The sequence below is a fragment of the Podarcis muralis genome, chromosome 3, assembly GCF_964188315.1.
Source record: "Podarcis muralis chromosome 3, rPodMur119.hap1.1, whole genome shotgun sequence".
In the NCBI taxonomy this organism is placed as follows: Eukaryota; Metazoa; Chordata; class Lepidosauria; order Squamata; family Lacertidae; genus Podarcis; species Podarcis muralis.
In genome coordinates, this window is record NC_135657.1 from 73901343 (window position 1) to 73919327 (window position 17985).

The 17985-nt window shown below is 39.2% G+C and overlaps 1 protein-coding gene across 2 annotated transcripts in view; it reads right to left on the reverse strand.

Annotated features, from left to right (window-relative positions):
* Window positions 1-17985, reverse strand: part of GRIK2 (glutamate ionotropic receptor kainate type subunit 2) — a 433821-nt gene that overhangs the window by 99258 nt on the left and 316578 nt on the right. For both annotated transcript variants that reach the window (XM_077926142.1, XM_077926141.1), the window contains exons 13-14: window positions 10999-11117; window positions 6329-6546 (exon numbers count right to left, since the gene is read on the reverse strand). In XM_077926142.1, coding sequence (XP_077782268.1) covers window positions 6329-6546; window positions 10999-11117 — 337 coding nt within the window. The remainder of the gene's footprint in view (window positions 1-6328; window positions 6547-10998; window positions 11118-17985) is intronic.

Here is a 17985-nt window from a genome sequence, read left to right on the forward strand (position 1 = left end):
TTTTATATCAGACTGATTTAGGTAACCCTAACCCTACCACTTGCCTATGTCCTTGGTTTGAGGTGACTGGAGAGATGAGTCAAAAAGTCTATCCACCCCTTTTCCCTACACATAACACACATTCCCTACACTGATGTATTTTTAATCATCAGAATTTGGGGGAGGTTGGGGGGTGATGAGGATGGGGATGGGATAGTTCAGAAAGCAACAAACAGCTCAAGCTCCCAAATAAAATGTGAATAGTAAGTTTTCAATTTCTGATTTAGATGCTTCTTGAACTAATGTTAGCTCTTCCAAAATCTTGGCTATGTTTCAAAGACAACTTTGATAAGCTTTTTACAAAGAAAAACTACTGTGGGAATTACTGTCAATCACAGGGATAGCTATTGTGCCTCACAGTGGTTGGCTCTAATAGCTATTACTGGGATTTCATGTTTTCATTTAACATTAAGAAACCATCTGGTGTCTTTATATTATGTTGCACTATATGCTACTGTTTTGCTCAATTCTGGCAGTTAGTTATTTTATCTTGCTGTAATGAGATATAGACATAAACACAGAAGCAAGATCAAACTCAGCACTGTCATACTTGCACATTGTCAATAAACCTGAACTACCAACACTGTTTCATCTTCATTGCCAAATATACCAAGTGCATTTGTACAATGGTGAAGGAAGGCAGTAAAGCTTTCATAGGAGTTGTGTGTCTACACACTGAGATCTGCAAAACAAAAGCCAAGCTTGAGAAGCGACTGGTTCAAACCTTTGCATATGAAGGCAAAAGATCTGAAGGGGGGAACTTTGCATGTTCAGCTAAAAGTGCTAAGAATCTTCCACATGAACAGGAACCCCAATCATACAAGGTTCTGAATCATATGGTGGAATTGTAAGTATGACCAGCTGAAAGCATGGAAATTCCTCTCTTGTGGGAAGATCCAAGGCTGTCACCTGTGGGGATGGTAGTGCTAGCATTGGGAGCAAGGCTAGCATAGGCAGCCATGCTCCCCACTCCATGTGCGGAGATGAACATCTAAGCAGAGCTTAATTGTCCAAGATGGAATGCGGAATCATTTTCACAAAACTCCACTTTTTTAAAAAAATAATCTCAGGCAGTAAGCTTCATAACCATATTTCATAGCAACATTTTGTACTGAATAGCTCCCTACAACTTTTCACTCAACTATAATCCCTTGCAGATGACCGCAGTGCCTGGAGACAGACAGACAGGTCATGCATGCATCCATAGCAGTGACCAGAGAAGGAATGACCACTGGGAGGAGCACAGAGAGAAGAAAAGCCATGGTGCACCTGCTGCAGCACAACTGGGTGTCTCAATCTGCCACAGCTGCAACAAAATATGTCTCTCCTATATGAGCCTCTACAGCCCCAGCAGGTGCTATATCCTTCCAACAGTTTGACTTCACCCCCAAAGACACACTCCTCCACTGCATCCCAAGACAGACAGATGCCAACCAATCTTATTATGATAGACACAACTGCTATTTAAACCTAGACTCAATAATTCTATCAGTCATATGGTCACGTTCCCAGGACAGTAGGATTTTCTTTCATCAAAATGCACACACTCTCCCAATCCTCTTTTAAATATCTGCAGGGGCAAGAGATTTCCTGGCTCTTGATCAATCTCATAAAGCACTAACACATCCAGTTAAAACGGTAATAAAAATGGCAGAAAATAAAATAGAAAAAACGTAACTACAGAAGACATTACTGAAAGCTCAAAGGTCAATATTTTATGACTGGACATGTTTCTCCAAGTTCAGAAGGCTACACTAGTTCCTTTTGCACTCATCAGGCCTGGTCACTTCAGTGCTGCTAAGGCAGCGAAAACTGCAGGAGGCGGCAGTTACAAGTTAGCGGCCTCAGCAGCCGCCAGCAGACGCTGTGATTCTCCAGCAATGTGAGGTGCATTCCATTGTGTCTCAAGACAGACAGATGGCAACAAGGCCTAATTCCTAGAACTGCATACCCATTTGCCAGGTGTCCCCCCCCCCATACCCTTTTCATATTACCCAACCGGACAATATGCTAAGAAGGCATTTAATGTACATCTCTTTTTTTTGAAAGCAGTTGAGGGGGTGTTGTAGTGTACAGATAGGGTGAATTAATTCATTACCACTCCATTGTTTGCCCAGCAAAAATCTGCTCACCTGCCATTCTGAGTATGCAAAACTGTTAGTTTGTTTCCCTCTGCTGTCGTTTCTTATACCAGGTTGTGCTAGATTTAGTAACTATAACATCTTACTTCAAAGACAAACATGTAATAGACTTCCCCAAGCTGGCTGGTATCCTCCAGGTAACTTGGACTGCTGGTATTATCGGCCATGGTGGCTGATGGAAGTTGTATTCCAAAACATCTGAAGGGCACCAGGTTGCAGAAGACTAACATATAGTGTAGGTGTAGATGTTACAGTGGCAAGACTTCCTAAACTCTTGAGACATGAGGAACTGAGGGCATGCCACACCATAAGATCATAAGAAAAACCCTGCTGGATTAGGCCAGCATCTTGTTCTTACAGTGGCCAACCAGATTTCCATCCTGGGAGCAGGACTTCAGTGCAACAGCAATGTCCCCACTTGCAGTCCCCAGCAACTGGTGTTCAGAGGAACACAGAAGGTTCCAGCAGTGAAGATAGAACAGAGTCATACATGAATAACCGGCCACACTTATTGAAGATGGACGTTTCCCAAGCTAATTGTTTGGGAAAGTTCTTCCAATAGCCAGGAATGACTCTCATTCAACTCTGTAGTGCTAGAAGGCATAGCATTTCACCCAGGGATTGCAAAGATACACAAGAACAAATTAACAAGGAAAATACAAAGAGGTGAAAAGAGAAATAGAAAAAGAAATATGTACAGAATAAGAAGATACAGTAAAGAAAAAAGCAGCAGCATAACACCATTTGGGCTAGAATATTTTACTCAGAAAAACTGCCCCCCAAAATGCTTTCAAGTTCAGCCTGACAATCAGAAAGAATACAACATCAAAGTCTTCCACTAGTATCAGGCAGACATAAAATAAAATAAAGTCTTGCAGAGTTCTTTGGTAAGACTGAATAAATACTTTGTGTCATAATCTCTTTGTGCCCTGAGACTTTAATCATATTGTTTCATTTTAAAATTAAGAAAACCAGATTCTTTAAACTTTCTCTAAATTTTGTTTTGACAGCTTCAAATATCCCTGCCATTAAGGCAGCTTTGATTGATTAGTTACAGTTAACTCCTACAAACTTATTACCTCTATTTCTCATACAGATTTTTGGAAGAAAAAATTCTATAATACTACCTGCATGGTAGCTTGTTTATGGTACTTTTAGCTACTGAATATTAATAAGTTCCAAATTCCATAGTGCCATCAGAACTATGTTAATGTTTACATAACATCTGGGTCTCCACAAAAATAGGGAAACACAAGTGATTATCCATGACATCTTGGAGAGATCTGAAAAAATCTGAATTGCAACTAGTGGCTCACTGCGGAGAATAACCGCTCATCTGGGGCTCCAGATGGATGATGTTTGCCACATGGCATGGCTGTGGTAGATCCATGGAGACTGCCATCTATCAGTGAGGCCAGGGAAGAGGACGGTCACCTGGCGACACTCACCTTTGGCCTCAATGACCTCTCAGGTATGTGTGGGCAGTGCCTGCAAGGCAAATCAGGGGCAGGGGCTTGGGGGTTGCACCCAGCCCACCCCAGTCTATTTAAGGGGGTGGTCAAGTGCAGGCCATCCTGTTGGATGTTCGTCACTGGATTTCCCACCCACCCAATCTGTTAGGGGCACGCTTAGTGGGGAGTGGGTATGGGGCATATGGACCTTGCTATTATTTACTCGGTCATTGTATTCAGGGCCAGGGAGTTATTTTCTCCTGTAAGCAAACTGGCCAGCTTGCAGGTTTTCACCTGCCTTATGGCAACCACCACAACTGTGGCAGATAAGGCATTGGACTGGATCCTTAGTCACAGGGAGGTGTCCAGGAGGGGTGACTCCGTCCAGGAGCCAAACAGGGAATGATGAGCCAACATATTTCACCCAATAGCAGCCTGTACAGGATCATGGCACACAATCCATGTCAGGGGCGACTTCCCTACACGAGGTCAACCCCACCAGGTTCCTAACAGGTACCAGGAGGGCTGCCTGTTGCTGGATACATGCTCAGTGCCTTAGCCAAATCTACTCTTTCCTGTAATCAATAAAGTTGTGGCCTAATTCAACCCAATACCAGTCTCCTGTGTCCATTCTTGTGGGCCTCCCTGCACCTGCCGCAGCCATTATGCTCCTGTGCTGGCAATGGCCCATCTTTGCAGCATTAATCCTCCCTTTCTAAATGCCAAGATAATCTTAGGTTATATGTATATTCAAATCTTACATAAATTAATAACAGTACCAGTGAATCAATTCGTACTCTCAGTACCTTCCTATAGCATTTAGCTGCTCACTTTCTCCTTTGATCAGGTTCTTTTTATTTAAGTCCCCCAAAAAGGAACTCACCCAAGTCCCTCATCCCTTTTCTTTTAAAGACAGCTTTAAATTTAGAAGGATTAACAGAGGAATCCATTCTTCACCCATCATTTCATTTGTCTGCTGCCTTTTCAAAGTTAAATCCATGCTCAAGGCCGCTTACAAAAGTAACCATAAACAATAAACAAACATCGGAAAGTATACAACCGAATTCCACATAAATCATAAGATACAAAATAAAAATACAAAAAAATAGCATCAAAAGCAGCAACAACCTCACACTCTCCAACAATCCACCCCCCACATAAAAAAAAACCAATACCCCAAGTGGCTCTCACAAATTTTAAAATAACATAAACTCATTTGTAGGTCATTTTTCTTTGCCCACACCAATGGTATAAGAGACAGAGCAAGGGGTAGTGGCTGGACAGGCAGTGCACTCCCCCACGATTACGCTGGCATACTGAAGAAAAGCAGGTACAAAGAGCTACCACCACTATCCGTGCATACCATTAGGACATAAATGAATTGGAAAGAATAACAACTGTTCAGGCCACAAACTGCAGTGGGAGGCAAGCTTGAGAGTACCTCAAACCTGCCCATCATCATCTTGATCAGCAAAAACACACACAAAGGAGTGAGTACCCTCTCATTCAAAGCTACTTCACATCTTCCACAGAAGTGGTGAATGGGGAAGCAAGAGTGATTTGAGCTTCCAGTCCTCTCTAGGATTTCTGCAGAGTCACTCTCTGGAATGGAGAACATGTGTATGAATCTGAAGATAGAGGGCGGTATATACAAATTTATTAATAATAATAATTGAATGGGTTTTTTTGCGGGGGGTGGGGCAACTATGTACTGAATATGGTTCTTAACTCTTGGGTATTTCCCTATACATTTGTGAATCTAACCTTTAAAGCAACACAAGAAATAATATGTCTTAACATTGTTTCATCTCAGACAGGGGGGGAAATGTTAACTAGCTTTTCTCTTCATACTCTTCTGTTCTCAACAGGAGTTAGGTGACTGACGAAGCTAAACCTGTTCTATCAGGAACACCTGACTGGCTCAGCTGCTGTGTTTGCATGTTGACAGCCTTGCTACCCCTCCTCCTTGACCTGTTGGTAAGCAGCAGTGATGCAACCAGCTGAAGGTCAGGTGAGCATCACTTGCCCACTACAGCATTTGCTACTGCTAGTAACATGGTTGCATTTTGAAACTGTGAGATTCCTACGACAGACCTTAGCACCTGGACTGGTTTGACTTTCATTAGTACACTGCAGCAAATGAGATAGCATGAATACTATTTTAGTGCATTACAAGCACAAGAAAAGTAACAAGTTCAGCCTTCCAGGAAGAGGTGCCTTAACAGCTTTTAGAACAAGGAATGACGCACCCTCAGTTTCCAAGCAATACAAGAGTACAGGTTCATTCTACTGAAATATAAATTGTTTTTTTATACTGCATTGCCATTAGGAATTAAAGAAAGAATTAAAGTCAGGCAAGGAAGAGTGACAATGGGCATCTTCTGTTCTCCTTAACGAAGGAAAACAAAGATGTGCAGCTTGACCCTATGGTTATACTCAAAGGTAAATGAGACTTAATCCCAGTTAAGTGGGTATACGTTTGTTTATGCAGAGAAACAAGCTTACTCTGAATTAAGGTCAGAAGCCGGAACTTGTTAGTGTTTATCATTGTCATACAGTATACTGCATGAATAGGACATCATACTTTTCTAAACCTACCAAAATGTGATAATCTGAATGACAAAAGTAATTTCTCCACCTGCTAACCAACTGCACAGTAAGTAATATCCCCCTCCAATTAAATGGCAAAGGGCCTACCTTGAAAAAGGTCATCGTTGCTCCATCTTCAACTGCTCCATATTCTATCTTGGTTTGTTTCGCTAAATCATCTGCTGAATCGATGGGGGACTCCATGCGCTCCACTGTCAGAAAGGCGGCTAGATTAGCGGTATACGAGGAAATGATGATAAGTGTGAAAAACCACCAAATGCCTCCCACTATCCTGGTGGAGAGGGCTTTGGGCATGAGCTCGGAACCTAACGAAAATCAGGGGGGGAAAGATGAATCCAGTGCATAAACATTTTGTTTCTCATTGTTAGAATTCAGTTCTTTTGAGTTTGTTTGCTTTCGTCACAGGGGTGAGAATGGAATCACTGAGCAAAAATAAATAAAGTGACAGGCATACATTTTGCTTATACAGAAGCAGAACTGAAACTGAAAATAAAACCAAATTCCACTCAAATGGGAAGGGTAAAAAAGCTTTTGGCAAATCAAGCATTTATGGGACCCAAAAATATATCAATGGGAGGTCCAAATCAATATTTGGCCGTGATCTAGTGCATAACCAGATTATTATTTTTAATGAGCTTTAAATCAAGTGACAATGAAAAAATAAAATGAGAAAGAGAAGACACTTAAGCTGTTAAAAGAGAACTAAAAACAAACAGCAGTCCTGAGCCTTCCAGTAAAGTCTTGCAGCAGCTCTTCAAAGCATTTATGAACCACTAATCTGGCAGCTCATAAAATGTTTTGACTTCTGTAACAAATAAGCTGTTGCCCCAAGGAATCAGGAAAAATGTATCAGAGAAACTCTGATACAAAGAGGATGCTACAAACCTGAAAATGTTGCCGCCTTAAAAAAGAAAAGTCACCATAATGAATCTATATGTAGCAAGCCAATGGTAAAATGAAACATCTCCCATCTCTATAGTTAGCCCCACAGCTTAAGATAAATGGGGTGGTCAAGCTACACATTTCATTTACTAGAGAGCAGTAGAACTATTACTCTTACACCTATATTATATGAAGACAGACTATAAGTGCACTGCTGGAGTTGCCTGATCATGGCACTAAAAACAGAAGGGGGCTTTAGACATTAATTTGTAATGTACATAATGATTAGTGCTAATTTAGAGCCTAATAGTAGTATAGGAGGCACATAGCCTCCTTTTGTGCTTCATCATTAAAAGCCGTAATATTTTTTTTTTCTTAATTTGCAAAAATATAAAATTGTAAGTTGGCATGCATGAAATTCTTAAAAATGGAAAACGGAATATTTTAATTAACTAATATTGGCATGGCAAATATATATATATATATATATACATACATTTGTTCCACAATATGCAAAAGAATGTTGCAAGGCATATATGCAACAAGGTGCTTCAAAAGAAATATATCCATAGTGTCATTATGATAAAGGATTAGAAATTTTAAAAAGTTGGCAAGGATTTTTTTTTGTCATTTTTGTTTTACTTGGGTAAAATGGAATGAAGGCAAGATGGACTATTTTATTCCTGATTAATTATACTGTTTATTTTGCATCAGTTAAGGAACTGGTCCAGCAAGGTAACACATCTTCCGATGAATGGAGCTTATGCCAAACTCAACATCAATTACAGAACAGAAAAAGAAAGGAAAAGAAAGGGGGGGAAGAAAAAGAAAAAAGAAGTGGTATCATAACTGGACTATTCGATCCAAAACAGCCCATCTTACCCTGCAGTTCATCTTACCCTTGCTGTTTCAAACAAAAAAAGCTCTGACAGACTTGGACATGACAGCCAACTCCAGCGCCAGACTTTGCCTAGAATTCTGCAAGGGAAAAAGTAGAAAAGTACCTTTCTGATGTAGTCGCTCCTAGGCCCTGCCAGTCAGACACTTAAAAGACACTAAAATGCTAATACTGCCAAACAGCTTTTACTGCTTTCTCAAAAAAATCGACACTTAGGAAAGTCAAACAAGACTTCAGAGAAAAGAACAGTAGAAATGTTTGCCATAGTTGCCCCAATTACCACAAGTTCATATCTTACCCAAGGATTAAGAGAGAGTGCCACCAAAGCCTGTGAAACAGAGCCTGGTTAGGGGCTGACTGTCATGTACCCAAGGTAACGTCATGTCCAGCACTATATCCCACAATTTCCTGGGAGCAGAGAGGTGTGGGCAAGGAATGAATGAGATTCCTCTATCATGTAGCCTCCAGCATTCATGGAAATGTGTTTGGGGAGGGGGGGTCAATGATGCAGATATTAGTGTGTTTAAAAAATTATTACACCTTGTCGGGGAACTTTTCATTTGAGGTTATTACCTGAACTACCCCATTGGCTTAGACCAGGTAAAGAGTAAAGGGGACCCCTGACCTTTAGACCAGGTAGGTAGGATAACTTATATGCCTCTCCCACACTAAACCCAATACAATGCAAGACTATGTCTTAAGGAGACTTCCTGTTTCCTGCCAAGGGAAATGTCTGACTCCCATGAGATTGGACCCCCAGTAGTGCCAGAAATTCACTAGCCTATAAAATGGGGCTATAAAGCATGAAATGTCTTGCTCGTGTGTGTTTTCTCCCCCTGGTTCAATTCAAATGTAACTAAATGCTAATTTGCCACTAAATGGAAAGTGAGTAATGAAATCAGAGACTGTGAGGGAAGAAGGCAAGGAGAAATAAGTGAATGAGCACAAGATAGTTTACCTTGCACCAAGCTATGGTTTGACATTATGTCTGAAACAAACAAATGAAGGTTCTTTGCACTAATCTTTTTCAGAGGCAAGAAAATAATTATAGGAGGAGGAAGACTATGTTCTAATGGGCCTTTGGGACCCATGAACATTTCTTATGAATGCCCCATTGTTCATGGTTTGTTTGGTCCTTCACTGTATGTTTGCCTTTTCTTGCAGATTACAAACCTATATGTCTTGCTACCTCCACAGCAAAAAATGCTATCAGTTCTCTTTAGATGAAACCAACTGCATTCCAGGAATGAAATATAGTGGATATTGGGCATGTGCAGGACTCCTTTCCACTCAACCTAGCCCTCTCCTTGTGGTATGGTTTGTAGATAGTCCTATGTTTCATAAAATATATTTATTTTATTTCTACTTAGGCTATTATTAATTTACAGGAGTATGGCATGAGATTTACCACTATGCAATATATTTGGCTTATCTATTTGTCAAGTGTTTTTCTAAATCATGATCTGATTGTCGTTTCTGTCTTTTAAAATGCTGATACATTTTGTATTACTCATACGAAAGGATGTTTAAGAATAAAATGTTCAGGCTGCAAAGAACACACTGGACATGTCAGATCCAGCCAGAGTTAAACATTTTTAATTTGAATGAAAGAGTGTATTTAACTCTTTTCTGTTGAAATAAATGGAAATTACAATTGTGTCTCTCTGACTGGATTGTGCCCATTGCTAGATTATATTTATTTTGGGTCTCCACGTATCAATAACTTCAAAAACAACAAGAATCCAGAGCAGTTTACAAGCGTGGTAGAGGTTTAATTAAAGTTGTTCTAACTTCCTGCTCCAGGGCAGTTATATCAATATGCCCTAACTCCTACATGTCTCCTAAGACATTCTGTCAAGGACATTAATTACTTTTCCAAAATGAAATGCTGTTATTTAAAATGAAAACAAAATAAATGCCCCCCACCTGCACAAGATACCCAAATACACATGTCCACCTTCTGTACTTTTGGTTGCCGAAATTAAATGCTGGTTCTAGCACCTAAATGTGTACATATACTCTCCTGCAACTGTCAACTTCTCTTAAAACATTGTTGAAAAATATGCTCAAGAAGGGGACAAATGTTTTTGGTATTCCATGGAAATGTGGGTGTAGTCTACTAAAGGCAAGCAATGATAGCATGAAGAACAATGAATTTTAAAATAAGTAATGTTAATTAGATGACAAACATTATACTGCCCTCCTTTTATATGTGTTGTATTACACTGGGGGAGAGGGGAACCTACTAACAATTTACTATAGATTATATTGTTTAGGACTACCGCTTATATTGCCCTCTTGTAAATTAAACAAAATAGGCACAAGAGGAGTGCACTGCATAACCAAAATAAATAAATACCCTGTTGATGTATTATTATCTGTTCTCAGATGAGCATCCCTATAATTTTAGCATCCATCTTTTAAAATGCATTTCTTTGCACATACCATAAAGCATGTGCTACGTCGTCAACGTTTGCCTTGCCTTTATTAATTTGCATTTAAGGAATCTCAAACAGAACATGGTTGCAACAATTATTGCAAACTGGGATGGCATTTATTAACCATGCAATAAATGGCATCCCATTTCAGCGCTGAATACGGAAAATGAAGGTCTACATCCAAAGTAGACAATAGTAAAGAGGTAATCATGCTTTCAGCTCTTGCTTTGCAAAAATGTCACTGTTTGAAAAATACAGACTAGTGCATCAATTAATGGCAGTGAGATGTACCTATATCCAGGTTAGAGGGAAGTGTCCTGAGAATATTGAGGTTTGGATTTATCTTACTTTTGCTGGGTACTCTTTTTCAGAAAGTGGGATTCAAGAATGCCTAGGTGTATTAATGTTAAAAGCTGGTTTATGGTTACATGCACAGAGGCACCCATGCAAGCAATTTGTGCCAGAGAAAGAGAGAACTGTCACCCCCAGCAAAAAGTGGGACATGGCACCCAGGGGAAAGAGCAGGCTGAATCGTATACCTTGCTGCATGAGAGCTCCAACTCCAAACCAGAAACTATTTAGCAAGGTAAAATTGTTTTCCACCACGTCTGAGTCGGGGTTGCAAGGGTGTGGGTTATACCACTCATAGGGACTAAACCTGTGGTAATTGACAGAAAAAAGAACATATTTAACAAGCAGCAAGCAGAAACTCTATCCAGCAAATTTGCTGCAAAAGAAACAGAAAAAATAAGAAAAGTTAAATAGAAAATAGAGAAAGAAAGTTGTCACAGTGCAATTGCAGTATATAAATACAGGAAGCATTACAAGGAGAAGAAAAAATACCAGTGATGAAGTACCCTTTCCTTCATTAATTAATTTGCACAGTAACATTATATGGCGCCAGTAAGTCTTGCAAAAACAAAACAAAACAAATCAAATCAAATCAAATCACAGTAAAGGACTCAGTATCACTTAGACCCCCAATAAATAGCACATCGTGTAGTTCTTAGGCATGTTGATACACACATAAAAAGGGAGGCATTGCAATATAATAATTAGCAAGTTATTACAGTGTAACACTACTAAAAACTTTGTACAAAGGCTTTCCGATAATGATAATGGAAGGTAAACTGTTAAATAAATGTGTTAATATGGTTTCACAAGACTAGTAAAATAGCACCTTGAAGCCTAGAGGAATTGTTATTAAATTAAACCTCTAAATGAGCAGGATTTCACTTAATAAAATAAAATAACAGTCTTGCGGGCACAGCGAAAACTAACACATTTATAATGGTGTCAAGCTTGTGTGGAATACAAACCCCATTATCAGATGAACGTGGCTGAACTGGGTAACATGGTCTGGGGATAAGCCACACGGTTAACAGTGAACCATGAAGATGTTGGCCTACTGTTGAATTGTGTGAGTGCCTATTGCTGTGTCTCTTGACCTGATGATGTTCCCCTCAAAGCTGAAGTAATGGTGGGTGAATACAAAGAGACGGAGTCTGGTGGCTAGAAGTCCCATTAGCAATCAATATGCAAAATAATAAATGGACCAATATCAGAAATGGCAAAATGCCACTGTGGGAGCATTTGAATTGACTTTGGAGTTGACATCCTAGAGCAAAGAAACTTCAAGTGAGACTGCAACATGAAACCCCTGAATTCTAATACATGAAGAGGTTCAGTGCTATCACTTGTGGACTGAACTAAGTCAATGGTGGGTTTTTGTTTGTTTGTTTGATTGCTTAGGACACGGCGTGTGTTCATTGGCTTACCGATGCCTGCATGCCTGGAATATCAATAACTGTTTTGTGACTTTCCAATTATACAATTATCACTTTCTGTGCTTTTCTGCATTTCATTTCCCTCCAACCTCACTGTCTACAATGCCCCCACTACCACACACCCTTAAATCGTCATCAATCCCTGAATTGATAATGCCAGTAGAATCACAGTTCACTCAATTGGAGAAGGCTGTCTGGAAGTTACAAATAGGCAGATCACAGATTCTGGGAAATGGTACTGACCACATAATGTGTGACATATACATCACTGATGGCTTCCGGTCTGAAAACTTGTTTGTCAAATTGTGGCTAAAGAATGCAGAAATGTCAACTCATTTTTCTTTGTTGTTGCCTTGATGTAGACATAAGACACTTGGAAGCAAGTTTCACTGAAATAAAATGGGATTTCCAAGCTAAATATGTTTGAGATCAAGGTGTTTGATATAGACTCCTCTGTTCTTTCCTTTTTTTGCCATGTTTTGATAAATTATTACTGTGGTGCCATATTATTATTTGTGCGTTTGAGGACAAAACACTCACACAAAATATGCACTTCAGGCACACAGCTTAATGATAGGAGATAAACTTCCTTTCAAATCATGTCTTTTAAATTTTTTGCAGTATGTGAGGATCTTATGTTTAATACCCACAGCACATTAGAAAAAGCAAACACACACAACATAATGCACAATGGACCATAACCACCACAATAATTAAAGAACTCATGCAAGTTTAAGTGCTATACTCATGGTAATGATTTTTTAAAAAGAAAAATAAATTTCTCAAGTCTTTAAAGCCACTCTGTTTGTTACAAACCCAAACTGGAATATACACCCATTATTAAAGGGGGGGAACTATCATGTAATTAATGTTATCTGAATAATATTTCTGCCACTTCAGAGAATGCAATTTTCTTCCCAATAATCTTTCCTACACATTAAAATTCAGAAGATCAAACAATCCATTTTTATCCTCTTAATACAATGATAGAACACCTCCTGTCTTAAAAGCCTGTGCTTGAGAAACAAAGAAATGTTTCATTTGGTTCTCAAAACTAAAACTGACACGCTGCTCACGAAAGGTTGATTGGGTTATAATTAAATATTCTGACCTTATTTCTTCTGCAGCTTTCCAAGAAATCTAGACTGGTTTTACTTCTTTAGTTGTCTACTGTTGTAGCAGGAGTCTTTTCCCCCAACCCATTTCGTGTTTGATGCAGTAAATTATTCACTTGTTTAAATTTAAGCAAATGCATTCCACACACAGCTTTGCCATCTCAATTTTTAAAAGGCTGTATCCAAAGTTTTCTGTCCTGTAGGGCAAGGGCTCTTATGGTAGCAGACAGGTGGGTTTTAATCTTAGGCAATGGTGGAATTGGACTCCACAGCTGTGCTAGCAGAAACTTCTTGCGCAACAGATTGTACAATTTGCTGCACATCAATTTGCTGCTTATGCATTCTCTTGCAGGCAAAAAACATTTTGACATTAGATGCAACCTAATATATGTAAACTTCACAGAGAAGATGTTACAAGACAAAAAAATGTAACTTCAAAGAGAAGAAGTTTTAAATTCAGTTTCTTTTAAAACGAAACAGGCATTGTATGTTTTAGGTACTTCCGTCTCAAGGGACACATTCCTCCTCCTCTCAATACTTCTATTCTACAGAAAACTTATGAGAAGAGTAAATATAACTGCACCAGTTTTCCTTGCTTTGTACTGTAATTTGGTCAATTAACTACACCTTAATGGTAAGAAACAGTGGAAAACCATTACTTAGTGCAGGTGGGAACACCCCACCCCCACTAAAACCCAATCCCCATAAAGCTATAGAATGGCTCTTTCTATGCTCCTTTCATTCATTTGCAATACATTCCTTCATATTTAGAGACCTGTTCCTGGTCATCTCTTGTGCTGGCCAAGCAACTCTGGTGATGATAATCATCCCTAAGGTTTCAACCCTGTCTCCATGGGTAAAAAAATCAAGTTTTTGAAATAATCAATTCCAGTATGGGTGGCTTACAGAGGGTGGAGGACCCCTCTGAACCTCTATTTTTTTTATTTCATTTCCCTTTGAATAAACTCTAGCTGGTCAGGATTCCCTCAGAAATGCACTGAAAGTTTCACAGCACTAGAGCAGGACTCTGAAGAGCCTCTCCAAGCAATCAGATCAACCTGAGCCGAATAGATGCATCCATTTGCAAGCTGCTAATGGCTCTTCTCATAGGTGGAGCTACTTTGCCCTCCTTTTGCAAGCACCAGGAAAAAGCAACAGGAAGCACAATCTCCCCATCCCGGCATGGCTATCCAATGAGTTCACTGTTCAGCTTCCACTTTCATCACTGCCAGATATAGACATAGAGATATATAAACATTTCAGTGAAAGGAATGGTGGCAAATGACTCCAAAAGCATGTTCGGTTTTAATTAAGGGGTGGTACTGGACCCTTTTTAATGCTAGGGGGGCAGGGAGAGGAGAGGAGAGGAGATTTGGCTGACATCATAAAGGGGGAAGGAGAGAATCTTGTTTCTTCATGGGCTGAACTGAGCCTTTCTATGGCTGAGGGATAGAAGTGTCTACAAAAAAAGTTTTTCCATGAGCTGGACTGGGCCTCGTTTATTTATTTATGTTTAATGTATTTGAAAATATGATACGAGCACTAACTCCCATCAGAAATAAGAGCAATAACTTATCATAATTGCTTCAAATAGAACAAAAAGTGTTATCAGTACTTTGAAGAACACTAGATGTTCATCTTGTTTCTCAGCCCCAGACTACTGCATTAGCAGGGCACAGTTGCTCCCACACTTCCAGCTGCAATCTCACTTTGAGCGGGGAGGTGGAATGGTGTATTGACTGGATGGCCAAAAGGGAGAGGAATTCTGAGCTAAATAAATCCTTGCTTTTATAAAACTTTAAGATACTTTTTGTGAATGTCTGAGTGCCCGCATCAACAGAGTACTGGAGAAGCTTGTGGAACTTGCTGCTATAGTATTTAGAACTGATCCTATGGTGTGTGGGGGGGGGGAGAATAATTTTTCTAACATTTTAACTTAAATAAAATGTAATAGTCCTGAACCTAATATTTACTGGAGTGATATACTGTAGTGGTAAACTATACTGAAGAGGCATAGGTTAGCTTCAGTCACTAACATAATCCCATTCATTTTAATGATAATGATAACGATAATGATGATGATTTATACCTTACTTAGAAGTAAGTCCAATTGTATTCAATTAAGTGGGCATAGAATTGAAGCCTGATCTTCCAGGTCCTAGTACAAGAGTCTTAACCATTACATTAATACAACTGCAGGTGTTCATTTAAGATATATGTTTTCTGTTCTTTTTTATTTTTAACTTGAGTTCTTGGCATGGTTTAGGGTTGGCATTGGGGGAGTGCAACCTTTAACAGCTGAGTGGCAGGCAGCAATTATTATGAATGGAAAAGTGCATTGCATGAATTGGAAGTGAACTATTTTGTTCCTTTTCTAAAATGAACATTCCAAGCACTGGTGGTTCATATATTTTATTCAGATAAAATGTCTAACATCTTTTCTACTGCCTACAAATTGTGAGTTTCCAGAAATTCTCCCTCTCTCTCTCTCTCTCTCTCGTGTGTGTGTGTGTGTGTGTTTAAAACAGGATTGAGGGAGCATTACCAAATGAGCACAGATATAAGTTTCTATTCACTACTGAGGAATTATGGCATAACTGCATGTATACTCATGAGAGCGAGCATAAGACTAAATCTCTGTTAAGTGCTAAGTATTAATAAAACTGCAATGTTTAAATGTCCACTGTTTCTTTGCAAAGAAGAAGGACAGAGGGGGAAAACAGAACAGATGGAGGCAACATGTCTATTCGCAAATCAGAGAAGCAACTGTGACAGCAAGGTCCCCTTTGGAACCAAATAATGTTTTCAGCTGAGGAAGTTACTATTTGCAAAACTGCAGTGCTTAAGTGTCCCCAGTATGTTTCCAAGGGGAGAAGTATGGCAGAAAACCAGAACCTGGCCATGCCCTGTGACCTCATTAGCCACACCATGACATTCTAGCAGCCCCACCAGGTTGAGCGGGCACCAATTTATTTTTAATTTTTAATTAAATATAGCACATATAAGGAGGTGTAGTTACACAAGAAAGCAGAATGAATTTTAATGTTTAAAGTTATATAATCTAAAAAATTAGCACCTCAAACTTAATGTGAAGGACCCCATGTGGAGAGCCATATGCTCAGCAGTCCCTTGGAGATGCTGGTGAAGAATCTCAAATGTTCCCACACAGCACCTGGGAGAATTAAGTTAGGGCCTCTTTCCTTTAAGTTTCAACATCGTCCATTCTAATCTTACTTCACTTCCATTTTTTTTAAGCACCAGAAACACTTTTCAGCCCTTCACAATTCAGTAACAGTACCTTTTCCTCCTGTTCTTTTCCTAATTCTAAATGCTTAACACATTTTTGGGGTGGGGAGAATCTTCAAATTCTTTTGTTCCTTCTCTTCCAAAGATTGATCCTTGTGCTCCATTGGGAGAGGGGGGGGGGAAATCACATAAATATGTAAGTATGTCTCCTTATGCCCATAATAGTTGACTTAATAAGTTTCTCAAATGCCTTGAGAATAAATGTGTTATAAGTATGATACGTTACATCATTTTTCTGACACTAACAAGTGTACTCGCAAACCGTCTTGACACATTCCACACAGAATTCACACCTGGAATACACGTTTGAGGTGTGTGGAGGGGTAAATTTAGTTCTCCAGCAACATATAAATGATGGGGAAATGTGATGCACCCACAACTGAAGAAAGGGGTCATGACCCGTAGTGGAAAAAATATCAACTCTTTTGATTGTAAAGAAACTATTTCCTAAGAAAGGCACTTGTTTCAGCATCCAGGTTTGATCATGTTTAGAGGATTTATTTTATTCAAGAATTAACCCAAAACTCATAACCAAATGTGGGAGTTAAAAAATTGCCTTCAGAGAAGGGTAGCAGAATTATACATTGCTAAAAGCTACTTTACTTTTAAAAATTTGTATATGCCTTCACACATAACACAACAGGATGACAGCCTAATAGGCTTCACTATTCCATTAGGTATCACATGCTTATATTAATATGTCACAAGAGACCCTACCCATCTCACCTAAGCTTGCCTGTGAAAAATACTAAATGCAAAGTCAGAAATGATTGGACCCAGAACCAAGATGGCAAGCTGAATGTTTAAGTGTGCATCCCTCCTGATCTCTATGGGTAGATTGTTTGCCATGAAAAAAAAGAGGACAAAAAAGGAGTGCTTAGATTTCCATATAAACCTTTGCTGCCTATATAATTTTCCTAGTTGCTGCTAACAATCCAGAACTATTAAAAGCCAGTTTTGCACCGAATAATTATTCTTGGATAAAAAGCATGTTCCTCAAGCTTTGAGAAGTAGACTATACTCTAAAAAAAGGGGCTTAATTAAATTATATACTTACAAGACGTACTGACAAAGTATGGCTGTATACTATGTGGCTGTATACAAATATGGCTGTATACTATAAGAATTGTATTATAAAAAAAGCTTCTGATCAATCTCATCTGTGTATCTAGTAGATCATTCACAACTTAGCATATGCCTCATAATAGAAAGAAAGGGTTTTGTTTTTTATTCATTAACCTACCATCAGATGTGTGGTGAAGGATGGTAGAAAGCTGGCTTTTCTTTTCCAGTACTATGCTGAAGGAGTCTCAGGATT